This window comes from Crotalus tigris, unplaced genomic scaffold (genome assembly GCF_016545835.1).
Source record: "Crotalus tigris isolate CLP2741 ecotype Arizona unplaced genomic scaffold, ASM1654583v1 scf7180000018301.7375997, whole genome shotgun sequence".
Classification (NCBI taxonomy): domain Eukaryota; kingdom Metazoa; phylum Chordata; class Lepidosauria; order Squamata; family Viperidae; genus Crotalus; species Crotalus tigris.
The window spans coordinates 7,152,281-7,179,430 of record NW_024096931.1 but is presented as its reverse complement, the minus strand read 5'-3'; the positions used below and the strand labels follow the sequence as shown (position 1 = coordinate 7,179,430).

At 44.9% G+C, this 27,150-nt stretch overlaps 1 protein-coding gene across 5 annotated transcripts in view; it reads right to left on the bottom strand.

Annotated features, from left to right (window-relative positions):
* Positions 1–2,589: 2,589 nt before the first annotated feature.
* Positions 2,590–27,150, bottom strand: part of PIGQ (phosphatidylinositol glycan anchor biosynthesis class Q) — a 31,535-nt gene continuing 6,974 nt past the window's right edge. For 3 of the 5 annotated variants that reach the window (XM_039349937.1, XM_039349936.1, XM_039349938.1), the window contains exons 2-11: positions 25,959–26,660; positions 18,490–18,621; positions 15,492–15,612; positions 12,827–12,953; positions 11,279–11,432; positions 9,167–9,278; positions 7,816–7,896; positions 6,775–6,889; positions 6,124–6,185; positions 2,590–4,046 (exon numbers count right to left, since the gene is read on the bottom strand). In XM_039349937.1, coding sequence (XP_039205871.1) covers positions 3,768–4,046; positions 6,124–6,185; positions 6,775–6,889; positions 7,816–7,896; positions 9,167–9,278; positions 11,279–11,432; positions 12,827–12,953; positions 15,492–15,612; positions 18,490–18,621; positions 25,959–26,632 — 1,857 coding nt within the window. In that variant the 5' untranslated portion in view covers positions 26,633–26,660 and the 3' untranslated portion in view covers positions 2,590–3,767. The other 2 variants (XM_039349939.1, XM_039349940.1) reach the window with 2 other exon arrangements.

Below are 27,150 nucleotides of genomic sequence, written 5' to 3'. Positions count from 1 at the left end.
TTCGGGGAGATAGGTGGACATATTAATTTAAGAGAGAGAGATGATGGATGGATAGATAGATGATAGATATAGACAGACAGATAGGTAATGATAGACAGACCTAGATGAGAGAGGACAGAGAAACAGACTGTGTGTGTGTGTGTGTGTGTGTGTGTGTGTGTGTAGATGATAGATATAGACAGACAGACAGATAGGTAATGATAAACAGACGACCTAGATGAGAGAGAGGACAGAGAAACAGAGACTGTGTGTGTGTGTGTGTGTGTAGAGAGAGAGAGAGAGAGAGACCAATTCAGAAACTGTTACAATAATTTGAATATATCTCAGCACAAAGGGAAGACTGGTGACTCAAAAGCCTTCTTCATCCTGTCCAGACTCTTGATGGATGTTTTCCAAGGGCTTCTTCTTAATTAAACAACAGCTGCCACCAGCCACATTAATTCACCTTTGACAGAACTTGTGGGAATTTAGATCTGCAGGGTTATTGTTTGTTGGCAGAGGAGGAAGAAATGTTCCAGCTTTCTTGAAGGAAGCACATAATTTTTCACCCCGGCAACCAGGACGTGCGTAAAACCGTAATGACATCCTTTATTTGGCCAGTTCCAGGTTTTTATTGCAAGACTTGTACTAAAGAATGCTTGCAACTTCAAATGGACACTAAATGAATGATTGTAAGTCAAGGACTATCTGTGGCCAGTTGGTTAATGAACTGCCCCATGAATATATTTGTCTCTCCCTACACCCCCCCAGTGGTTGCGAAAAAATCCCCTAGGCCTAGAAAAATTGGCTGTAGTATTTATGAAATATTGATATTAGCTTTTATGTTCTCTTTTAGTTTGGATGTAAGAGATTGAAAGTCAGTTGAAGCCCACCTCATTTTGGTAGCTTTATTTTTGCTTCATTTTTTTGGGTGGGGGGGGGAAGCAAAAGTAATCAGGTTAAGTCCTCTTCTAGGTTTATCATGTACCAAAATGTTTCCTTTCTCCCCCAAGGTGCCACCCTATCAAAGCGTTGCCAAAACGTATAGCTTGACCACTTGGTGTAAGGCAGTGGTTCTCAACCTGTGGGTCGGGACCCCATAGAGTCTAATTCTATTGGTTTTCAAAAGCCAATAGGAATTGTCCAGGCAGTCTCTGCCCTGCTAAGCCCGCCAAAAGTCCCATTCTGCAAACGGTGCTGCACCAGTTGAGTAGTCCTCGACTTACGACCGGTTGGGGGTCATGGCATTAAAAAGGTTGAGAACCACTGGTGTAAGGTCAACTTATCAAAAGCTTTGCTCTCTGCAGAGGTTCTGGAGATTATATTCTGTTATTCTCTAAACTAGAAGAACACCCATGTGAAAAAAAGTAGGATACATATCCAGAAACGATTATATTGGTATGTTCACGGAGAACAAGGATTATCCATAGTTCTGTTCTGGGCTCAAATATGATAACATGTGTGAAATGCTTTCTGTTTGGGGATATTATACTCAACATTGGTGGAAAGAATCCCACAAAGACACGCTAGGAATGTTGGAAGACACTCCTGCCAAATTTATGCTGCTCCACATAAGCCAGGGGGCCCAAATTATCTGCTCTAAAACAACATCAGCTCGTGGTGGTATTGACAAAAGAAAAATGAAAAGAGCAGCTTTCTGGCTGGGATCATCTCCTTTTACCGTGTCCCTTTGCCCAGCCTTCTTCTTGTTAAAAAGCTTTTCTTTCTTGTTAAAAGCTATAGGACTGTAGAAGAAAAGGCTGCAATGGATAATACTGCCAGTGATGTATGACAGAAGGGAGCAGGGGAAAACAAGAAGCTCAAAGAATGCAGAAGAGACAGAGAGAGAGAGAGAGAGAGAAACAGAGAGAGACAGAGAAAGAGAGAAAGAGAGACAGAGAGATACAGAGAAACAGAGAGAAAAGAGAGAGACAAAGAGAGACAGAGAAAGAGACAGAGAGAGACAGAAAGAGAAACAGAGAGAGAGAAAGAGACAGAGAGAGAGAGAGAGAAACAGAGAGAGAGGAAAGAGAGACAGAGAGAGGAACAGAGAGAGAAACACACACACAGAGAGAGAGAAAAGAGAGAGAAAGAGAGAGAGAGAGAGAAACAGAGAGAGAAAGAGACAGAGAGAGAAGAGAGACAGAGAAACAGAGAGAGAGAGAGGAAAGAGAGACAGAGAGAGGAACAGAGAGAGAAACACACACACACAGAGAGAGAAAAGAGAGAGAAAGAGAGAGAGAGAGAGAAACAGAGAGAGAAAGAGACAGAGAGAGAAGAGAGACAGAGAAACAGAGAAAGACAGAGAGAGGAACAGAGAAACACACACACACACACACAGAGAGAGAGAGAGAGAGAGAGAGAGATCTGGGGAAAGCAATGGAAAAAGAAAAGGGTTTAAAGCAGACCCCTTCCCACCCACCTCCCAATATTATGTTAGACAGCTGATAAAAGGAGAATGGGAAGACTTTGATCAGGTTTGCAAGATTTCCTTCCTCTTAAAGGATACTGAGAAATTCAGCGTGCAAATCCCCCCCTCCTCTCGTCCCTCGATGCAAGGAATGGGGATAGAATTTTTACGAGGACAAAGGGAACACCTCCACTGTCCGGTGGGTTGAAGTTGCAAATTTAATGTGTGCTGAAACAAGGTATGGCTGTGTTCATATCACGTGCCCGTTTACTGTGGTCTGAATAAACCATGATTGATTGAGTTCACACAAGATGGGGTGGTGACGATAGAGGAGGAGTGGAATTCCTGACAGTGAGAACAATTAACCAGTGGAAGGGCTTGCCTCCAGAAGTTGTGGGTACTTCAACCCTGGAGGTTTTTAAGAAGAGATTGGGCAGCTATTTCTCTGGCGTGGTGTAGTAGGGTCTCCTCCTCCTCTTCCCGACTCTGTTGTTCTGTATTCTTATATCAGAATACTGATCCTTCTCCTCTGTGAGCGATGCTACGTGTGTCACGATTTCAGGAAAAATGGCCTTCGGTGTCATTTATATAAAAGTAAAGTTGCATGGATGTTCCAACCCAGGGCTCTCCAAACTTGCCAATTTTAATACCCGTGGGCTTCAACTCTCAGCATGGCTGTCTGGGGAATTCTGGGAGTTGAAGTTCACAAAGCGTAAAAGTTGCCAAGTTTGGAGACCCCTGTTCAAACACATGAGGTCACCATGGCTTCGAACACTCGTCTCCTCTGGCATGCCCGATAGCTTTGTTCCTCTTCCTGTCCTGGCTAGCCTGAATCCTTTGGGGAGCGGAATCTTTTCACAACCCCTGCCAAGAAGACACTTTTCCCAGGAGAGGCTGAGGCCCGCTTTTGCTTGCATGCAACGCACGTATCCCGCCTTTCTCTTATTAGAGACCATTCCTGAGCAATGGAAGGGACAAATGGAAGCCTAACGCCATTTCCCATTTTAAATACTCATGCAGATACCATGCAGGGCGATTGTGTGTGTGTGTGTGTGTGTTTGTGTGCCTGGCAGAATCACCACAGGCCCCCGAACCCTTGAAAGCACAGCTGGCGATCCCGTACCCCGATGTTTCCAGAGAAGCAGTTCTAAAGGCAGGTTAAATCAGAGGACGGGATCAAAAAAAGGACAGCTGCTGCTGGTGGTGGTGGTGGCAACAGCCGAGTGAGGAATTTGCTGTCTCTGTAGAAACTTCCTACCCTCCAGTTCTTGACAACGGAAGTCAAAAAGAAGGTGCGATTGGCAAGAGCTGCTTCCAACCCGGCTGAGCTGCCCAAGGTGGTCTTGGGGCTCTCCGGAGCTTTTCTCAGTCGTCCCCGTCAGTCTTGCTTCTCCTCCTTGTGCTTCCAAGGGTAAATGAGTTCCCCGACAAACAGCTTCTTGCACAGAGACGTCCAGGAGTCTTTGGGGTAGCAACTATAGGTTGGAAGCCTATAGAGCTGCACCACGCGGCCGTAAGGGAGAGGGTTGATCTGGCAGGTTGAGAAGACGTAGGAAAAGACATTCACGGTGAGTAAATCAGGAGCAGGCAAACGGTGTACAGGCAGTCCTCGACTTACAAACAGCCCATTCAGTGACCGTTCCCCGTTACAACGGCACTGAAAAAAAGTGACGTACAATTGTTTTTTCACATCAACGACTGTTGCAGCAGCTCCACGGCCATCTGATCAAAATTCACCCACCTAGCAACGGACTCATATTTATGACACGGTTGCCGTGTCCCTTTTGCGACTTTCTGACCAGCAAAATCGACGGGGAAGCCAGATTCGCTTAACGACCACGTTATTCACGTCACAACCGCAGGGACTCATTTAAACCAGAGGTCTCCATCCTTTTGGGCACCAGGGACCGGTTCCGTGGAGAGAGGTTTTTCCGTGGACCAGAGAGGGTGTGGTTTTGTGTGCTGCCTGCATCCCGCGGATGGAGTTTTGCTTGTTTGTGCGGACCGGTTGCTGGCATGCCACGGACCGGTATTGGCCCACAGACCTGGGGTTGGAGACCCCTGGTTTAAACCACCTGGGTGAAGAAAGGTGGTAAAATGGGGCAAAATTTCGCTTAACCGATGAAGTGAATTTAGCGGCAGAAATTTTGGCCTGAACTGTGGTCCGTAAGTCGGGGACTATCTGTACAAGAAAAATCGCAATGCAGCTTGCGTGGCTTGATCAAGAGGCGTGATTGTGGTTACGGCCTTTCCTAAATAAAGAGGGTCTACTTTGAGAACCGGTTCCCAAGCCAGCCTTTAAATCAAGCTATTTCTTAACAGTCTGATGATTCATCTTCCCACTCTTAGAAAAAGAAGCCCAACTGACGTAACAATACCAAAACGCACAAATAAAAATAGTAACTCAAGTAAACCTTGTGTTATAACTGCGCAAAGAAGAAAGCCTAGGTGTCAGCGATAAGAGTGTGATTTTTATAGAAGGAATTTACTAAAAGTAGCCCAAAGAGGCTTCTTTTGAGGACATGGCACTCAGCAGATTAATATCGCTACACAACCGAAATGTTTACTGTTTGCAGTTCTATTAGGCCCCCCCCTTTACAATATGGTATATTTTCTGGCCCCGATCCAGCAAACCACTTCCATATAAGCTTGGCTCAGCATTTGAGAATTGAGCTGTACTCAAATTGAACGCAATCCAAAAATAATGCAGCCGGATCTGTTTCTTCTGGCCTCTCCCAAGCGTGTGGAACCTAATAATTTATCCAAAGAAGTGGCTTTCGGATGGCAGGCTGGTCAAACTGCGCAGAAATCTGGAAATAGCTTCCCGTGCAATTTCACAGAAGGCCACTTGATCCAATAAAATATCTCCTCGTTCTTTCTGATTAATCTGGCAATTGGCCTGACAGTGAAACGTTTGAGCACGCATAGCTTCTTTTTAAAGACGTCAGGTTTGAAAGCCAATTGCCTGTTTTGTACATTTATTTTCCAGTTGGTTTCAAATCAGAAAAAAAAAGGTGGAAAGTTTTTCAAGGAAATATCTGTTCAACTGGACAGGGCCATCCTTGTTAATATGGTGCCCTTAATGTATAACAGGTAAGAAGAGAAATATCTGTATTGGTTTCAGTAACATACGCTACTGTTTAATTAAATACTGTACAATCTATTGATACAATATCTTGAGGCTGAGGCAGTGCTTCTCAACCTTGGCAACTTTAAGTAAGATGTGGACTTCAGCTCCCAGAATCCCCCACAACGGCTGGTTCCTTGCTTCCACCTAACGCTCAGGCAAATTCTTACAGTCCAATTGTGATAGCCCTACTTAACGGAAACAACACAGCAGTCCTTCCATGATTATTCCATGGAGCCCCAGAAGGAGAACAATAGCAGTAGCACTTAGACTTATATACCGCTTCACACTGCTTTCACAGCCCTCTCTCAGCAGTTTACAGAGTCAGCATATTGCCCCACCAACCATCTGGGTCCTCATTTTACCGACCTCAGAAGGATGGAAGGCTGAGTCAAACTTGAACCGGTCAGGGTCGAATTGCTGGCAGTCGGCAGAATTTAGCCTGCAATACTGCATTTTAACCACTGCGCCACCATGGCTCATATTACTAGGATACTAGTAATAGTAAATGAAGTGCGAGTATGTGTTGATGGTAGGAGAGAGCTGCAAGGTATTCTGAATATGAGCACCTTCTCCAAAGAATCCGAGAAAAAGTACGAGGATTTACCTGCATTAGAAGTCGAAGAGGTTTGCCAGCTTCCTGCTGTAGGACTCTGAATTTGACGCCAGCTGAAAACACACAAAATAAAAGCAGAGGCGGGAAGGAACAGGTTTTATTGACTGACCACTGCGGTAAGCTGGAGGAATTTTGTAAAAGGAGCCCTGAAGGCCAAATTTGGATTTTAAAAAGATAGAACAACTTGGGAGATAAAAAGCTAGCTTTCCCACAGGAAGTTTAAATGCATCCAGGTTTGTTTATATCCCAAATGCTGGTTATAGGTCACCTGACCATCAGCGAAACTCCACCTACAGGTAGTCCTTGAGTTATGACCACAACTGAGCTCCAAATTTCCATCGCCAACTGCGGCGAGAAAGGTTATTAACTTTCTTAACAACTTGATAACTGTCTTGCTTAGCAACGGAAAGTTTGGGCTTAATTGTGGCCGTAAACCGAGGACTGCCTATAATGAGTTGGAATTTACAGGACTTACCGTCAGCCGGTAGCAAGTTAATTCTCTGTCCAATTTAGCGTGTATATATTTATGTGCCACTGATTCCTGATTTTAAGCGTGCATGACCAACATAAACAGAACTCCGGGCAAAATGTTCCACCCCACAATTTACGTGTTACCACAACAATATGGTTTGTACAGCTTACAGGCGAGTCTGTAGCCTCGGCAGAGTCGAAGAAAAATGGCGTAAAGGGGCAGGGAGTTGATGAGGTCGATCAGTAGATGGATAACGCCTTGCACAAGAACCACCAGGAGACGAAGCTAAGAAGAAAGGTTTGTTTCTGTTAGATTTTAGTGGCAGCGTCCGTGGGCCAGCACTTGGCAAGTTCGACAGCCAGACAGCGATATAAAAGTTTCCATCTGTTCTGTACTTCTTCTACCATGTCTAGTTTGTACTTTAAATGGCCACCTTCTTGGCTTAGCTGTTGGCCAAAAATTGTCGGTACATGTTTCTGGTTGTAGCCGACATATCACCAGATGGGCCAGGCTCTGTGTCTGTCCCCATTCACACAGCATGTTGCTATCTGCTAAGAGCCTTCATTTGAGCATATTGGTTTTACATTTAGGCCCTCCAACTCTCAACCTATTCAAGGTCCTCCAAGTAGTATAAGGGAGGTCAGATCCTTCAGCCATAATTTTCTACTGCTGATCTAGGTTGCTACCTATCAGCCAGAGTTTTTCCTCCCACTCTTAAACGTTCCTCCTCTCATCCAAATAGATGCCGTCGGGAAGGATGAGTGAGTTAGGAATTGGAATCTATTTGCAGCCAAACATCACCTCAACGCTACTGGGCAATACTAGATTTAAAATCAGGGGATGTCTAATAAGATTGCGCAACAATTTTGAAAGAACAAAAAAGGTCCTTTTGTGGGCACAGGAGGGACATAAAGCACGTGTCTGCAGGTCCTTAAATCAAATCCAATTGTTCCTGGGGTGCAGAGGCCGGCTAGACAAGCCTAGAAAAAGATGCAATTTCTAAAAGGAGATGCAGACACGTGGCGAACGAATGCTCCAAAACATCATTTGGGCTTTGAATTCAAGGCCTGCCATGCCTCTGTCAATCACCTGAACTGGCTATTTAATTCCGTTGATGTTATCTTGCTTTTAACAGTCCTTCCCAACTTTTTACGTTGCTTTGAACTCAAACCGTCTTAATGGGGCACTGATTCCAGAAAAAGCAGACTCACCAAAGTAAACACCAAGTAGTACAATGCAGTTGTGGGCAGCAGAAAGAGCAAGATGGTGAACAGCAAAGTGCCAATGAATAGCTAGAGAAGGAGAAAAGACAAATAAAATTATCAGAGATTAACAATGAACAGTAATTTTAGAAATGGTGGTAATCCTGTGGGAAACGTGTGGGCCCAGCTCCCTTCCAAAAGCCCATGAAATGGGGGGGGGGGAAGAGAGAGACTTTTAATAGAAACACAAATCAGCAGGTAACTATGACAACGCTGCTGGGTATGGCTGTAATTATTTTGGTGTCTGACTCAAATTGCTTCCTTCCCTGCCGCCAGCCCATTATCACACCCGGGCTTTGACTTGCGTAGCACGGGGCACCTGCTGCCAGGGGGGGTCTCTCAAGACTAAGCCCCCTTCCGCTATAATTGTCTGAAAACTGGCCAGGAGAGAACAGTGACGTTCAGGGCCTGAACTGGCACCTTCCTGACATTCACAAGGCTTAAGATAGTAATAGTAATAAAGTTGGAAGGGACCTTGGAGGTCATCGAGTCCAACCCCCTGCTCAGGCAGGAAACCCTATACCATTTCAGACAAATGGCTGTCCAGTCTCTTCTTAAAAACTTCCAATGTTGGAGCATTCACTGGTTAATTGTTCTCACTGGTTAATTGTTCTAACTGTCAGGAAGCTTCTCCTTAGTTCTAGGTTGCTTCTCTCCTTGGTTAGTTTCCAACCATTGCTTCTTGTCCTGCCTTCAGGCGCTTTGGAGAATAGCTTGACTCCCTCTTCTTTGGAGCAGCCCCTGAGATACTGGAACACGGCTATCATGTCCCGCCTTGTAAGCGAGGTGTTCATTAAGCGGCTTTCCCCCCACTGCACACCCTTTCTTGCCGAACTTGTGAAGTGAATCACTGCAAGTTGTAAAATTAGGAACACCATCCTTACGTGAACCTGCCCCCCCCCATTCCCCACTGACTTTTGCCTGTCAGGAGGTTGCAAAAGGGGATCGCCGTGATCCCGGGAGACTGTAAACGCCATAAATATGAGCCAGTTGCCAGGGGCCTGAACTTTAAATCACGTGAACAGGGGTTGTAAGTGTGGGAAAAACTGTCACTTTTTTTTCAGTGACGTTGTAACTTTGAATGTTCGCTAAATGAACCGTTGTAAGTCGAGGACCGCCTACTCAGAGATTGTAATTGTGGCTGGTTTCCCCCCCCCCGAATGCATCCATAACTCTGCACATTCACGGTTATTGCTGGGAATAAAACCAAATGAAAGCCTTTCCCCAAAGCATCTGGAAGTGTGTTGGTGAACACCGCATTCGCTACCGCTCTGCCGGTGTCCCCGCAGAGCGTCTCTACCTGATCCAGGTCGTAAGAGCAGGAATCTACACGCTGCCTCAAGACATTCCATTTCTTCCCCCGGAACAAGCGCCACAGAGAGGACAAGCCGTAAATCTTGAAGCAGTACAGCCTATGTCCAGAGAAGGAAAACAGAAAGTCAGGAGTGCCCCAGAAATAAAAGCCCAGGCTTCCAATTCAGACTCGGTTCTAGTGGGGTCCATTCAGACAACAAGGGCAGCGTCAGGGACAAGCAACCAGAACAGCTATCAGAATGGGTCAAATAGGTTTCTTTATTGTAGACCAGAGGTCCCCATCCTTTCGGGCACCAGGGACCGGTTCCGTGGAGAGGGTTTTTTATTTATTTATTATTTATTTATTAGTAAAATTTATATGCCGCCCAATCCCTAGGGACTCAGGGCGGCGTACAAAATTAAAACAACAAGTATAACAATTAAAAATGAATACATTCACACAGCATGTCCCAATCGTGTCCCCCCCCCCTGGGGACATCAACCCCAGGCCTGCCGGAACAGGAGAGTTTTAATAGCTTTCTTGAAGGCCGGCAAGGTGGGAGTAGTTCGAATCTCGGGGGGAAGTTGATTCCACCATGTCGGAGCCACCACAGAAAAGGCCCTTCCCCGAGGGCCCGCCGGCCGACATTGGCCGACGGGACTTGAAGGAGGCCCAATCTGTGGGACCTCACCAGTCTCTGGGAACTATGCGGCAGTATAGTGGACCGGAGGGTGTGTGTGTGTGGTTTTGTGTGCTGCCTGCATCCTGCGGATGGTGTTTTGCTTGTCTGTGCCTGCAAGAGGATAGGAACGTTTGGCTAAGAGACCCAGCCACAGTCTGACTAGGATTGCAACAACCTTTCTTACACATATATATGGAAAATGGGGAAATTGTGTGGGTTGGCTGCCGGACTTAGCAAGGGTAATACGAGATCCTGAGGTCAGGGCAATGGGGAAAAAGACAGTCTGAGAACTGAGAAAATTCCCACATGTAAAAGTGGCCGGAGAATGCGATTCCCGTGACTTCCTATGCTTTCCCAAAGAGAGGGTTCGGGTTTTATTTTGGTTTTTGCTACTTAAAAAGAAAAAAAGTCTTTTCAAGTGGAAATCAGCCTGTAAAGTGGGTTTGCTAATGAAGGGATGGGGAATGGAATGCACTGGCAACTTTGAGCTTGTTTCTTTTTTGCTATTTTTGTATTTTGGTGAGCACAAGCCTGCTGGAGGCCCTCAATGTTTGGGACATTTTAAATTCTGCTAGAAGGCATCTAGGAAATATATCATCTGGATCTGCTTTTGTTTGTCTGTTTGCTTTGGATTGATCAATAAGTTACAAATGCTATCTTTAATCTGTGTACTACCCTCCTCACTCATTATCTGCCTGCCCATCTCCCTTCATTTCTTTCTGACCTGCTTTCCATAATAAGAAATTGTGGGGTTTTTTTCAATCTCTTATGATTTATTTTGTGCAAGTTTGTTTGAGTTTTTGGCTATCCTTCCAGGAACATTTTTTTTTTAAAGGAAACCAGGTTTTGGTTCCTTTTCCTAACATTTACGTCCAAAATTCAATTTTCTAGATCGGAAGTCAAATGGTTCAATTAAACTAAAACTATTAATAACACAATAACAGAGTTGGAAGGGATCTTGGAGTCCAACTCCCTTGCTCAGGCAGGAAACCTTACACCATTTCAAGGCAAATAGTTGCCCAATCTCTTCTTCATTCTGTTTTTAATAGAATTAACATTATTAGAGTCCTTAATTCTACTGAATTAAGGCACAGGAGAGCAGAAGAGCTGTAATCCATCTGAGAAACCTCAATTGATGAGATGCAGGCCGATGTCTTGTTTTTGTCCACAGTTACAAAGCACAATTATTCCCCCATTTAACAGAAGATAAGCAGAAGGTGAGGAGAACTTCTTGAACAGAATGAGAGAGTTGGAAGGGACCTTGGAGGTCTTCTACTCCAACCCCTTGCCCAAGCAGGAAAACCTATAGCATTCCAGACATAGGGTTGTCCAATCTCTTCTTAAAAACCTCCAGTGATGGAGCACCCACAACTTCTGGAGGCAAGTCCTTTCACTGTTTTGTTTGCCTGGTAACCCAGTGAACCTAGCACACCCACCTGGCTCCATAGACATAAAAACAGTAGATGTGGAACGTCAGGAGTGCAATGATGTCGGAGAGGATGGAAAGGGCCACGGTCAAGCCAAGGCAAGCTGACAAGCCAACATACCACAAGATCTTCTCAATGAATGGAGACATCAGATGGATGTAGCCTGGGCAAGGAAACAGCAGCACTTAAAAACAGCAACCATCTCTCATCAATGAGAGTTATCAGAAAAAACAGAACAGAATAATAGAGTTGGAAGGGGCTTTGGAGGTCTTCTAGTCCAACCCCTGCTCAAGCAGGAGACCTTCTACCATTCCAGACAAGCGGCTGTCCAGTCTATTCTAAAAAGCCTCCAGTGATGGAGCACTCACAACTTCTGGAGGCAAGCCGTTCCACTGGCTAATTGTTCTCACCGCCAGGACATTTCTCCTTCGTTCTAGGTTGGTTCTCTCCTTGATTAGTTTCCATCCACTGCTTCTTGTTCAGCTTTCTGGTGCTTTGGAAAATAGGTTCGTGGCAGCCCCTCAACCTGCAATTGTTCTTGCACATAGTCCCCAAACTGTCTATCGCCAGCAAAATAAAGATCAAACCTCTGACAAAACAATAGTGGAAATGATGCCCATAAAGAGTGTAGCTTGTTGAGAAACACGTGAAATCTGCTATCTGAATAAATCCTTTGCCTGCCTGTCAAGAACAAGTTGTTCAGGTGTTGTGACAGCAGGTTGCCTACTGCAAGCCCTAAACGTGAAGCTAAAACTTTGAAATGTTGGGTGCATCGTGCCAAGGTAAGAGTCAATGGAGACGATCCCAATGCTTGGAAAAATCAAATGGAAAAATAGACGGAGAGAAAAGATGGTTAGATACCACCACTCTGGGCCTATAACACTGTAAAGGAACAGTCATACAAACCTGATGAAACAATGGCCATCAAAAGTTTGGAATTAGCAAACAATGCCAAGAATAAATAAAACAGAGCCTAAAATGACAACGCCTTTGTATCTCACCAACAGTCCAAAGAACAAACAAGCTTGAGCTCTGTAAGAGCATAGAGTGTACTTGTTGGGTGTCAAAGACAGTTGCATAGCAATGTAGACAAGAATGGGACACACGACTCTTAAGGTGTTGTGTCCTGTTCTCAAATCTTAGGTCCCTGGTTCCAGAACACAGCTTCTAGAACAGCGGTTCTCAACCTATGGGTCGCGACCCCATTTGGGGTCGATCGACCATTTCTCGGGGGTCGCCAAACAAGGCGATCCGCCATTTTTCCCCCTCGGGGGGCGGCGCCACGCATGCGTGGCACGTTTGTGTGACGGGGGTCGCCGTCACACAAACGTTGAGAAGCACTGTTCTAGAACCTCTACAAGAGACTCATCCTTCAACAACACATTCAGAACTGTGTGCAGTGCTTGCTTTCTCCAGCCTGGTGCCTGCCAGCCAAGAGAGTCAAGGATTTAGGATTTGTAGTCTAAATATCAGATGGCATCAGCTGCTTTTCTTTGACTGGCACAAAGGAGTTTGTCACATGTCACACACACACAAAAGGAAGATAAGGGCACTTACTAAGCCAGAGGTGGATGTGATAAAGGAAAAAACGGCCCAGGACTTGATCCAAAGCTCTGTTCATTTTGAGACCAGCTGGCACACCCATCAGCCACTGCAGGAGGTTCTGGAGCTGCTGGGCGATATGCTGCCGAAAAGGAAGAGATTAGCAGCATCAGTGGAAAATAGCTGGTAAAGGATAAAGGGTGATTTTCAGAAAAAAGCTAAGGGATCCTGAATGATTTTATTCCCTTTTTACTCATGGAAAGAAAATGCATCGGAAGCATCAGATACAGCAGACATGTCAAACACAAGGCCCGGGGGCCGGATGTGGGCCGCGAAGTGGTTTCATGTGGCCTGCGAAGCCATCCTGGAAACAGTGAGGGAATGGCCCCCGCTGCCTTGGCCCTGGCCCAGCTGGCCGGGAGCCAATGTACAATTTTGTGGTGGCCATCTTGGCACTTGCCCCGGTGGACCATGCCTTGGTGCTTGCCCCGGTCCCACCCACTTCTGCCAGAGACCTTCAGATCTGTCCCTCTCCTGCCCAGGCCCCCACAGGCACCCTTGACGCGAATGATGTAGAACTGGCCATGCCCACACCCACTCCATCCACGCCCATCCAGTAGGCGGCACCCACTCTGGCCACACCGACCTGCCCCCCCGAGGGCAACCGCAATGCTGATGCGGCCCTCAATAAAATTGAGTTTGACACCCCTGAAATACAGTGTTTCTCAACCATGGCAACTTCAAGATATGCAGACTTCAATTCCCAGAATCCCCCAACCAGCCATATCTTAAAGTTGCTAAAGTTAAGAAACACTGATCAATGGATTTAAATCCCACTGTGATCTTCGCCGGCCAGATTTTGTTTTCTGCATGCATGTATACAGGATTAGCTGTCATTAAACCACAATAGCAAGTTAGGATGCTGTTTCTCAGCCTGGATTGGGGGAAAGGATGACTTTTAGCACCCAGTGGCTTGGGGCTAAGGAGCGTTAATGGAACTGGAAACTAGAGAGGCAGGGGAATGGAGAGTAAAGGAATGTCATTTTACACAAGGGATGTAATATTTTTTTATCAGTATTTGGCTACGGATCACAAGTTCTTATGATTGATGGACTGAAAGGTCTTGTATGTATTTGCCACAGGGCTTTTAGCAATCAAAAGCTGCAAGAATTTATTATGGGAATAACAACCGCAGCCATCACAACAAATCTTCTTCTCTCTGGTGGCTGGCCAGGCTCTCAGTTAATTCAATATCATGGCCAACTTCCATCAGATAGATAGATAGATAGATATACACACACATACATATACATATATACATATATACATATATACATACATACATACATACATACATACATACATATATATATATATTGCTTAAAATGGGTAGCGGTGATGCTTTTATAAAACAATGAACAATGTAAAGCCGCTCGAGTGAAGCATTTTTGTGGTAGGAACATTCTGAAATTCCTGCTGGTTGTGGCTTTGTGTGTTAGTCCACAGTGACATTGTGGTCACACAGGCTTTGGATGCAGTCCAGGAGAAATATTTGGTCCTGGATCAGAGGGAAAGAAATCTGAAGTAGCTCAGGCTTTTATTTGCAATGATTAAGTGGATCGGATGTCAAAAGAAAAGTTCCAAGATGGAAACCAAACGGAAGTCCCGGCTAACGGGACACAAGCTATTAGAAAGTTCTCCTACCCATGCTCCACTGAAGAGAAGGGGGGGGGGGAAGGAGCCTATGTCTTGGAACCAGCATCTAAGCCAGTGTTTCTCAACCTTGACAATTTTAAGGCATGTGGAGTTCAATTCCCAGAATTCCACAGCCAGCATTACTGGCTGTGGAATTCTGGGAGTTGAAGTCCACATGCCTTAAAATTGTCAAGGTTGAGAAACACTGATCTAAGCCATGATTGCTTACTAAGTAAGAAAGCTGATGTGCTCTCCATTGCAGCTCTTCCAGTAAGGATAGTCAGAAGGCAGCAGAGACGGGGAGGATGAGTGAGTCACCCCCCCACACCCATCTGGAGTGGACATTAGCTGCATGCACACATGTTAAGCCATTTAAATTGAATCAAAATTTGCTAGGCAAGCTGCAGTAGTCCAGTTCCCAGGGTCAGACTTACAGCCCAGCCACTGGATGGTTCAGTTGAGTGTGTGAACCAGGCCGTTGCTTCCTTTTTAAGAGACCTCCCAACATATAGGTAGTCCTCGACTTAACGATCATTCGTTTAGTGACCGTTCAAAGTTACAACGGGACTGAAAAAAGCGACTTATCGCCAGTTTTCACACTTACGGCCATTGCAGCCTCCCCATGATCGCACAATCAACATTCAGACGTTTGGCAACTGGCTCATATTTGGGACGGTCTGCAGTGTCACAGGCTGTGTGTGTGTGTGTATGTGTATGGGTGTGTCACATGATCCGCTTTTGCCACCTTCTGACAAGCAAAGTCAATGGGAAAGCCAGATTCACTTAACAACCGTGTTACTAAGTTGATTCACTTAATAACTGTGGCAAGAACAGTTGCAAAAGGGGGCAAAGCTCACTTAACAACTGTCTCGCTTCGCAATGAAAATTTTGCGCTTGATGATTGTGGTCGTACGTCGAGGACTACCTGTACACCCCCACCAAGTTGAGTTAAAACTTCAGCGTATGACGCTCAAGGAAAACTTACATCTGCCATTGGGAGGAGGCCACTGGCAAGATAACCGATCCAGTTCATTTGATACAACCAGGACATGAGCAGCACACCCAGAGCCACGTCGATGAGGAGAGAGATAAAGATGTTGGCTTTTCTGCGTTGGGAAAACATGGTTTGCCATGTCAGGTAGAGTTAAACGCTCCTCAAAATTCAGACACATTCAAGCTTCTCTTGTAGGGTGAGGACCAAGTTTACACGCTACATACACCATCGTTTGTGGAATAAGGGTCAAGCACTGGGGAAATCATGAGATCCAGGCAGTTCAAAGGTGTATCAAGATTTATTGTAAGCTTAAGCTCTCTACAAGAATCAGAACTACTGACAGCTAAGGGAAATTAGTGGGAGATAAGAACAGAAGGAATTCAAAGGGAGCTGGACACACAGGGATTCATGACTGATGGTGGGCACCCAGGGATTCATGACTGCTGACGCGTCTGACTCCTCCATCCAGCTCAGCCTGGTCATCTACAATAAGACGCCATCAGCTAGATTTTCCAAACATGCCTGACCACAACTGTGGGGATGCTATGATGGTTGTAACTGTAAGGAACAGATGCAAGTCACCTTTCTCAGTGCCCTTGTAACTTTGAACGTCACTAAATGAATGGTGAGAAGTCAAGGGCTACCTGTAAAGGGAAAAGTAGAATCCAGGAGTTCTTCAAAGGCATCTGAGGTTTCTGCAACCGTGGAGGGGCAGGTGTTGTACAGCTATTCTCTACAGCTGTGCCAGGGTTGGCATGCCAGCCTGTTTCCTGGGCAACTCTCTCTTGCTGGATAGAAATGGAAGTTGTGTGGGCAGTGGTACGGGGGCAGCAGCAGGGGGGAAAAAAGCCCCAAATTTCCAGTCCAGTGTGAGTGTTTCAGGTGCAGCATCATAAAATATAAACACAATGGAACAGAATGTTTTCAGAAACAATGAGAAGCGTGCCCACACGCACAACTATATTTTGGGAAACAGAATGTTCTATCCTCACTTATAAAAAAACCTTCTCTCTCTCTCTCTCTCTCTCTCTCTCTCTCTCACACACACACACACACACACACACACACACACACACACACAAAGACAATACCACAATATCAAGACAGTCTCTTTTTTTTCCACCCCAGGGAGCTCTTTGCATATAAACCTACTGGGACACCAAAATGCCTTAGGCTGTTCACTCCTCTTTCTCTCTTTCTCTCTCTTTCTCTCTTTCTCTCCCTCCCTCTCCCTCTCTCTCTCTCCCCCTCCCTCTCCTTGTACTACCATGACGAGGAAGCTGACATTTTTTCCCTACGACTTTTATCCAAACCACCGTGTCTTGTTACAGCTGGAAACAAAGGCGTGCAATTTCTTAAAACGAGCCAGGAGCGCATTTTATTTTTAGACGCCAACCTGCTTTCAGCAGTTCCAGCTTGCGTAATATATGGATGCCTTTGGAAAGTGGCCTTTACCTCCCTGCAAGTGGAAAGTAAGGGACAGGGCACACCCCCCAAAAAAACCTCAAGATTCATGCCATCAAAGTAATGTAACAGGAAACGATGGCTTCTCCTGCAACTTGAATTGGCCTATGGTGAGTTAAAAGCGTTTCGAAGAACACGTTCCAGTTAGGTTGGGGGTTAACCAGACTGGTTGCATTTTTTTGAGAGGATAAAACCAAAATGTTTCCTTAGCTTGCTGACTAGAGAACTCTTGGGACACTGAAGTCCGCACGTCTTCAAGCTGGCCAGGTTGAGAAGCACCGCTCCCCTCTCTGTTTTTCTAAGCCAGGGGTCTTCAAACCTGGCCCTTTGATGACTTGTGGGACTTCAACTCCCAGAATTCCTAAGCCGGGCACGCTGGCTGAGGAATTCTGGGCGTTGAAGTCCACAAGTGATCAAAGGGCCAAGTTTGAAGACCCCTGATCTAAGCCCCAAAAATGGAGGGGTGGGGGAGAAGATGGCCCTTTGGCTATTCCAGAGTAGCTTTTTGGATCTCAACGGTCCTAATGCTAGCAAGTGGAATAAATAATCCCCCCCCGATGCAAATATCATGCAGGTAGTCCTTAAGTTACAACCATTCATTTAGCGACCGTTCAGCGTTGCAGTGGCACTGAAAAAGGTAACGTACGACTGCTCCTTGCACTTAGGACTGGTGCAGCATCCCCGTGATCACGGGATCAAAAGTCAGGCACTTACTTACACAGATGCAGCATCCCAGGCTCACGTGATGGCGTGACCTTCCCAGCCGACAAGCAAAGTCAATGGGGGGGGGGGAAGACGGATTGGCTTACCGAGCGTGTGCAAGGATCCACTTAATAACCCATGGCCAAAAAAAAAAAAAAAAGACAATAAAACCGGGATGAGTCCCTTAACAATCGCCTTGTTTAGCAACTGAAGTTCTGAGCCCAGCTAAAAGGTAAAGTAAAAGGTTACCGGTAATATCTTTGGATATCAGTCACGTAATCTGCCAGAATGGAGAATTATTCTGTCACAGCAAAAACATCTGATGCTCAGGGAGGGGAATTCAGATTTGGGCTTAATGTCATGGTTCCGACAGATGAACCTCTTCAAAGAACTTCAAGGCGTTGTTTACCTTAAAGGATCTTTATTCGAGAAGCAAAGCGTCCGCACTTACATAGCCGAAGCCAAACTCTTTGAATTCCCCTCCCCTGAGCACATAGTATCAAAGCACAATTCCCTCCTCTAATTTGCAGTCATAAATCACATCCTCCAATTCATTTGAAATGCAGGCTTTCCCTTTAGTTCTCCAGCCCGCCAATTCTTATCATCTCCTATTTCAAAAACCTTGGTTCTCACCCTAGTTACAGTATTGTTATGTCTAACTAAACTCCCATGCACAGTATCCCCAGTATCATCTAATTCTAACTCCAATTCCAAGAGTAAAACATAAGAAGGAAAATGGTTGCATCTCCATATGTTGTCAAAGAAAAAAAAATTCCAATGTAAGCAGCGTTGAGATCTTCATTTCGTGCGGCGGAATTCTTACCTCATCACCTGCGCCTGATCTGAAGCTGCCCTCTCGCTGCTGATGACCTGGAGATGCTGGAACCGATGCCTCAGCTGCTCGTAGGTGGAAAGTTTGCTCCAGATGAAAGACAGGGGCCAGAATGTCAGTGCCCTGGAGAAAAGACAGACGGCGCCCCAATAAAATCATCTGGCTGCTAAGGAAGGATCACCCTACCTCCCGTAACCTCCGCTTCTCAGAAAGCAACTTAGTATTAATAATAATAATAATAATAAAGTTGGAAGGGACCTTGGAGGTCATCTAGTCCAACCCCCTGCTCAGGCAGGAAAACCTATATCATTTCAGACAAATGGCTGTCCAGTCTCTTCTTAAAAACTTCCAGTGTTGGAGCATTCACCGCTTCTGGAGGGAGGTTGTTCCACTGGTTAATTGTTCTAATTGTTCAGGAAGTTTCTCCTTAGTTCTAGGTTGCTTCTCTCCTTGATTAGTTTCCATCCGTTGCTTCTTGTCCTGCCTTCAGGCGCTTTGGAGAATAGCTTGACTGCCTCTTCTTTGTGGCAACCCCTGAGATATTGGAAGACTGCTATCATGTTCCCCCTCATCCTTCTCTTCATTAAACTAGACATCCCCAATTCCAGCAACTGTTCTTCATATGTTTTAGCCTCCAGTCCCCTGATCCTCTTTGTTGCTCTTCTCTGTACTCTTTCTAGAATGTCAATATCTTTTTTACATCGTGGTGACCAAAACTGGATGCAGCATTCCAAGTGGGGCCTTACGAAGGCCTTGTAAAGTGGTATCAATACTTTACTTTTGGGGTAGGCAACGGCATTTTACAGGCAGCCCTCCACTTACAACAGTTTGTTTAGAGACTGTTCAAAGTTACAACGGCACTGAAAAAAAGTGACTTGTGGCCCTTTTTCACACTGATGACCGTTACCCCTCCTCGTGGTCATGTGATCAAAATTCAGATGCTCGGTAATTGATTCACATTTAGGCCAGAGTTCCAGAGCCACATTTTTTTGTGACTGTCTCACGAGCAAAGTCAATGGGGAAGCCAGATTTACTTAACAACCGCGTGACTAATTTAACAAATGCAGCGACTCACTTAACAGTTGTAAAAGGGGGCAAAACTCATTTAACAAATGTCTCCCTTAGCAACAAAAATTTGGGGCTCAATTATGGTCATAAATTCAGGAGCTGACTGTAACAAACGAATGCCTAAATCAAAATTTTACTCCCCGACATCCTAGCTTTCTACAGGCTGGGAATTTTGGGCTGGAAGACTGGTTAACATATGCCATTGCTCACTTGGACAATAAACTGGCATAGCTCTGACAGTTCAATTCCATATGACAGTTCAAAATTAACGATGCGCTTTTACAGGCATGAGGATGTCATCTCCTGAAGGCTAATTACAAGGGGTTATTTCCTCCCAATGCCTTCTAATAAATTATGTCCACAAGTGTAATAAAGAGCAACTGCTGGAGCTAAGACCAGTGCTTGGAAGTGACAAGTGCAGCCTCTCAATTAACACGTTTTCAAGGATCCAGTATTTAATATCAGGAGACAAGAACACAGATGCTGGATAAAACAGTAGGTAAAATCAAATTATACAAGATATATACAAAGCAATTAGAAGATGATAATAATAATAATAACGATAACAACAACAACAATAACAAAATACAAAGACCTACAAATAGAAATAGAAAGACTATGGCAAAAGCAAGCAAGGGTAGTACCAATAGTCATAGGCGCCTTGGGTGCAATCCCAAAACAACTGGAGCACCACTTGAACAACACTGGCATTCACAAATTCGCTATTAGTCAATTGCAAAAGGCGGCCTTACTAGGAACTGCTTCCATCCTGCGACGATATCTGTAATACCATCAACATCCACATCTGCCTATCCCAGGTCCTGGGTAAGGACTCGATAGGTAGACAAAATGCCAAATCCAGTCTGAACATCTGGCTGACTGTGCAATGATCAATAATAATAATAATAATAATAATAATAATAATAATAATAATAATAATAATAATAATAATAATAATGATGATAAAGTTGGAAGGGACCTTGGAGGTCATCTAGTCCAACCCCCTGCTCAGGCAGGAAACCCTATCCCATTTCAGACAAATGGCTGTCCAGTCTCTTCTTAAAAACTTCCAGTGTTGGAGCATTCACTGCTTCTATTCTATTCTATTCTATTCTATTCTATTCTATTCTATTCTATTCTATTCTATCCTATCCTATCCTATCCTATCCTATTCCTGTTCTGTTCCATTCTGCATTCTGCATTCCATTCCCTATTCCATTCCCTGTTCTGTTCTATTCTATTCTTATTCCTATTCCGTTCCATTCTGCATTCCATTCTGCATTCCATTCTATTCTATTCTATTCTATTCTATTCTATTCTATTCTATTCTATCATGCTACTTGAAGATACGGTAATAATGAAACAGCAGAAAACTGACAGGTAAAAATAAAGGCAAAGAGGCCACAGTGAACGTTATCCTTCAAATATGGCATTACCTAGCTACCAAGCACAACCTCCCCAGATAGAATCCCTAGGAAATTGGCGGAAAGAATAAAAAACAAGTTAATTTTGAGGAATGGCTGCTTACGCGCAATGTGTGACCTCAAGTTCACGTGGCTTGCATTTCTCTCTTCAGCTTGATGGGATTTCATTTCCTGTTATTATTCTATTTCTGGGTTGACTGCAAGTGTTCCAAACGCAAATGCAGGATACAAATTAAGCCAGGCTGAAATGGCTCCATATTCCATTGAACCTGACACATGCTACTTATTATATAAAATATACCCGCCGCATATTATAGCTCCAGTGACTTCTTTTTCTGACCAGTTTTGTCAAAATCAGGCAAGAACCTTTTAGCTTTTAATCTCCCTGTCCCAGGCACTGCTACTGGGAAGGAGCAGTTAAGGAATGTAATGGATCAGATAATATTTTCAGGGTTTTATTTTGTATGCCTCCGGCCTATGAATCTGCAAAAAGTAAACAATTTTATGCCCAAACCATTAAAAAAAAAAAAACACTGGCATTCGTTGGACCCATTTGTTTCTTCGAATGGCTAATTCCAATTTCCATAGACGTCTACTATTTTGATGAAAGAATATATCAATCTTATATCAATGGGTGAAAGGCTGCAGAGTGAGAAAACCCTGGAATAATTATTTTTGCTTAGACAGTCAGAAAAAAATGACAAGCCTTTCTCTTTAATAAAGCACTACCGTGTACTTGGGCACTTTGTCGACTTTCTGCAAAACTGTATGGGATTTTTGTCATTCAGGGATTGCTAAGTGAACACTACCTGTGCGTTTTTAGGAACTCGTCGTGTCAAATTTTTAGATGTTGAATGCATTTGAACAAAATTAACCACAAACTCGTTCCCCCAAATGGAGATTGTTAGGGATCTAAAATGCACGGGTCCAGAGGGTCTGTGGGATTTCAGACTATCTATCTATCTATCTATCTATCTATCTATCTATCTATCTATCTATCTATCTATCTATCTATCTATCTATCTATCTATCTATAACAGAAATATAACAAAATCTCTATACGAGAAACCATAAAAAAAGAAATGGGCTCAAAAGCGAATTAACAACAATTCTGACAAACACAGGAAAGAATGTGGATCAAATACACAAAGCCGTTCCCAGTTAGCACATTAGTGTAACATCCTGTTGCAGATTTTGTCTATCCCAAAATAGCTTTATGGGGTGGTTGCTGGTATCCCTGTACAATTATGTTTATCCTACATGCTCATTTTAAGCAATTTCTGATCCGCAAGATGAGTGTAAGATTAGGAATGTGATGCTATCATGTTTGATGACACTTACAAAAATATGTGAAAGGACCAAGGGTTTAAAACATCAACATTGGAGAAGCCAGACTGATTTTTCCCATTTTGCCCCTTTCACAAGTTGTGCTATCTTTCCTTCAACCTGCGCCCAAAAAATGAGCAGCAAAGTGATAGCCTTTTAACACTGACAGCAGTGTTCCAATATCTCAGGGGCTGCCCCAAAGAAGAGGGAGTCAAGCTATTCTCCAAAGCGCCTGAAGGCAGGACGAGAAGCAACGGATGGAAACTAACCAAGGAGAGAAGCAACCTAGAACTAAGGAGAAACTTCCTGACAGTGACAACAATTAACCAGTGGAACAACCTGCCTCCAGAAGCGGTGAATGCTCCAACACTGGCAGTTTTTAAGAAGAGACTGGACAGCCATTTGTCTGAAATGGTATAGAGTTTCCTGCCTGAGCAGGGGGTTGAACTAGATGACCTCTAAGGTCCCTTCCAACTTTATTATTATTATAACCTGATAGACCAATTTGCCACAAAACGTGCCTGTGCACACTCAGCCAGGGAAGATCACAAGTAAGCTCACACTTTTACAAAGGTAGACGTAAAGTAACCCTTTCTAACCAAGAGATGGTGCTAAAGAACAACCAATGAGCCCTCTTCTCTCTTAAATGCACAACGATGGTAACCGCCTCCCTCACATCCATACCACTCTTTGTAGCCTGAATGACAAAACCTAACACTTTTTCCACTTCGGTTCAATCGTGTCTGATTCTCAGAGACTGCCTGGGCAAGTCCCTGCAGTTTCCTTGGCACTCTTTTTTCAGAAGTGGTTTGCGCCATTCCGCTCTTCCTAGGGCTGAGAGAAAGTGACTGGCCAAAGATCACCTAGCCCAGGGCCTCCCAACCTTCCTGGCGAGGAAGGGGGGGGGGGAAGAGGGGATGATTCTCTGTGAGTAGCCGGCAAGTGCGCGCACACGCAGCTCCAACTGTGCCAGCGGCGTGCAAACACACCTGCTGCTCACTTTGACGGACCACGCACATGCACACGCTCCCCACTGCCTGTACAAGTGAAATTGCGTGTGCACGCACATGCGCTCGCTGGTCGTTTTTCCGCAGCCTGGTTGCAAACCCCTCACGGGGTCCACAGTCCACAGGCTGGGGACCCCTGACCTAGCTGGTTTCATGCCAAAGATAGGGCTAGAACTGATACCCTCCCAGTTTCTAGGCTGATGCCTTAACCACGTCAAACCGACTTTCAAAACACACAACACTTTAAATATAAACTGACAACCATGTGCAATGCTCGTTCTTCTAATTTTATTGGCAAAGCTCAATTACCTCCCAACGAAAAATGGGTAGGATGCATTGTGTCTTGTGTAGACAGCACAGAACTGCCTTACTGTAGGTTACAGAATTTGACACAACCCCCCCCCCAATCCCCCAGGCCAGTGTGGGGTCAGGCCTCATCTTCAACATGCTGGCTGGAGAATTCTGGGAGTTGAAATCCACACCTTTTAAAGTTGGCTGGGGGAATTCTGGGAGTTGAAGTTCACACCTTTTAAAGTGGTTGAGGTTTTGTCTCTCCCAGCATGCTTTCCCTGACTTCACCTCAGGAAAAGGTCACCAGTTCCCATCGTCCTTTAAGAATACGTTCCAAGATTCCCTGCGTCTCAGCAAGAATGCTAAAGATTTGAACAGCATTCAGCCCACTGCTTTAGCAGTTTAACCATCTGACTTTCAATGAATGCTTCACAAGTAACCATGGATTAGCTCAGCAGCAAATGCTTTAAACCAGGCTGATGTTAGTCATCTGTATGCACAAGACTGTCGTTTCTCCAAAGGCCTTCGGTTCCCCACGGGCACGTCTAATACATATGAAAGCTAACAGGCTTCTACTTCCCACAGATAGCATGAATACCTTAGCTGTAATCTTTTACGACAGCATTACTCAGTTGGAAACCTGGCCTATGGTTTCTGTTTTCATAGCCCGAGGCAGCCCTTACGAAGGTTTGCTCCGGAGTGGCTGAGAAGCTACTATCCAAATGGAATGAATCCAACTGCCCTTTGCCAGCTTAGAAACAAAACTTCAATCCCGTCTCCCTCTTGGCAGTACAATGAGATCCCCTACTCAGCTCTGAAGTATAAGCTTACCCCAAAAGCTTTTGAATTTCACGCCCACTCAGAATTACAGGTGGGAGCTTTGCATTTTGGGATTCTTCCAGAAGTTTCCATGCAAAACACTGGGAGGACTTAGTGCGGATGGAAAGTCAACAACGCGGGGCTTCGCGACGGCTAAACTCCTGCTTTTGAGTCAACAGAAGTTGACTCTCTCAACTTCTGAGAGCCAGGGCGTCTAGTGGTGAAGGCACTAGGCTACAAACTAGGAGACTGGGAGTTCTAGTCCTGCCTTCGGCATGAAAGCTGGCTAGGTGACTTTGGGTCAATCACCAGGAGACCAGGAGTTCTAGTCCTGCCTTAGGCATGAAAGATAGCTAGGTGACTTTGGGTCAATCACCAGGAGACAGTGAGTTCTAGTCCTGCCTTAGGCATGAAAGATAGCTAGGTGACTTTGGGTCAATCACCAGGAGACGGTGAGTTCTAGTCCTGCCTTAGGCATGAAAGATAGCTAGGTGACTTTGGGTCAATCACCAGGAGACGGTGAGTTCTAGTCCTGCCCTAGGCATGAAAGATAGCTAGGTGACTTTGGGTCAATCACCAGGAGACGGTGAGTTCTAGTCCTGCCCTAGGCATGAAAGATAGCTAGGTGACTTTGGGTCAATCACCAGGAGACGGTGAGTTCTAGTCCTGCCCTAGGCATGAAAGATAGCTAGGTGACTTTGGGTCAATCACCAGGAGACGGTGAGTTCTAGTCCTGCCCTAGGCATGAAAGATAGCTAGGTGACTTTGGGTCAATCACCAGGAGACGGTGAGTTCTAGTCCTGCCCTAGGCATGAAAGATAGCTAGGTGACTTTGGGTCAATCACCAGGAGACGGTGAGTTCTAGTCCTGCCCTAGGCATGAAAGATAGCTAGGTGACTTTGGGTCAATCACCAGGAGACGGTGAGTTCTAGTCCTGCCCTAGGCATGAAAGATAGCTAGGTGACTTTGGGTCAATCACCAGGAGAAGTTCTACCTAGGCATGAAAGATAGCTAGGTGAGTTCACCAGGAGACGGTGAGTTCCTGCCCTAGGCATGAAAGATAGCTAGGTGACTTTGGGCCAGTCACTCTCTGTCAGCCCAAGTCACCTCACGGGGTTTTGTTGTGGGGAAAATAGGAGAAGGACTTTTGTGTGTTCGCCACCTTGAGTTATTAGTAAAAATAATAAAAGTGAGATATAAACAAACAAACAATCCCTTTTATTGCAAAAGTCCATTTCGCACCTGGGATTTCTGTGCTGCAGGAAAGAAACGATCAAGCTTGATTTGAAGAGCACCGTTTTAAGTCATCCATTAATATAAAAGAATTGGGAATTAGGTTGGCGACAAGATCTAGCTCTCGTTTTCCCTTTGACACATTTGCTACTGGAACCGTTGATGTTTCAACAGCAAATGAATAGGCACGGTGTTCCCTTCTACTGTACGTGAGCTCTCTGTCACGAGGAGACAGTTCCCAATCTTTGAGTTCTGTGATTCCCTATCATTTCTTCCCATTCAACCCACCTACCTGCTTTTACAGATGCCAGACACGAGGGAAAGGAGGAGGCTGATCAGCACACAGGCAGGGACCGACACCTGTTTCAACAGTTCTACGATAATGCTGGCCTCCACCCCTTCCGATTGCCAGTGGGTGAGCCTGATGGGGCCCTCGTGGTACTGGTCCTTCATAAACAGCAATTTGCTTTTTCCAACACTGTCAAACACAGCAGCCAGCTTGGAAGCATCGGCTGCCTTTTGATCAGAAGGAACCCCGTGCTTGTTAGGAGGATGAAGCTTCGAGAGCATCACTTTGCGCTGGTCGTAATAGATGACGATGGTTTCTTCGGCGTCTCTGCTGCTGCTGCTGGATTCTTTCCAGTTGGCCACACAGTTCCAAAACCTGCTGCCTTTTTGCCTGCTGAGTTGGACCCAGGGGCCCTGGGAAAAGATGGTGCCCAGGTCTTCCAGGAACCTTTGCAAATTCTCTTTTTCTTGGCTATTACTCCAAGAACCCAACACCGACAGTTGGACTTGGGTGGCGTGTTGCATTTTGGAGAGATACTGCTTCACCTGACCGGGAATCAAAGGGAAATGGATCACAGCTAGGATAACGATGGAGTTCTGTTCTGGAATCCAACGTCCAATCAGAAGGCCACTCTCGGCCGAAGCGCAGCAAAGAGGGAAAAAGATTTTAAACGCCATGATGCGGAAATCTGAAATCTGTTAAGTCCTAGAGAAGAAACAGAAAAATAAAATAAACAATCTGCTTCTGAATTCACGCACTGACTGGAGCAAATTAAGAGATTAAGCCTTAAACTGAAGGAAATGCTTTTGTTGCTGGTTCGGTAGACTGTATGTGAGAGGAGAACAGCTGAATTATTCAAAAACTGGGAGGATTATGAAAGGTCAAAAGAAAAGAACCCTAAAGTCCTATGATTTGGTATGTTTAGCTGGAAGTAACAGTAACAACTCCCAAAATACAAATGGCCAACACACAAAAGTTGGGGCAGACTTTTCTATTGCTCTGTAGCTCAGAATTCTGTCTGGAAAATTAAGACAGAATATTTCACTTAAACAGGAAAATCTTCGTAGGAAAAAGAGCTAATTAAATGTGGAACAGATTGCTACCTGCCCTGGTGAACTTTTCTTTACTGAGTATTCAAGCATAGGTTAAATATGAGAGCCAGATTGAGGCAGACAATTACAATACTGGATTACAG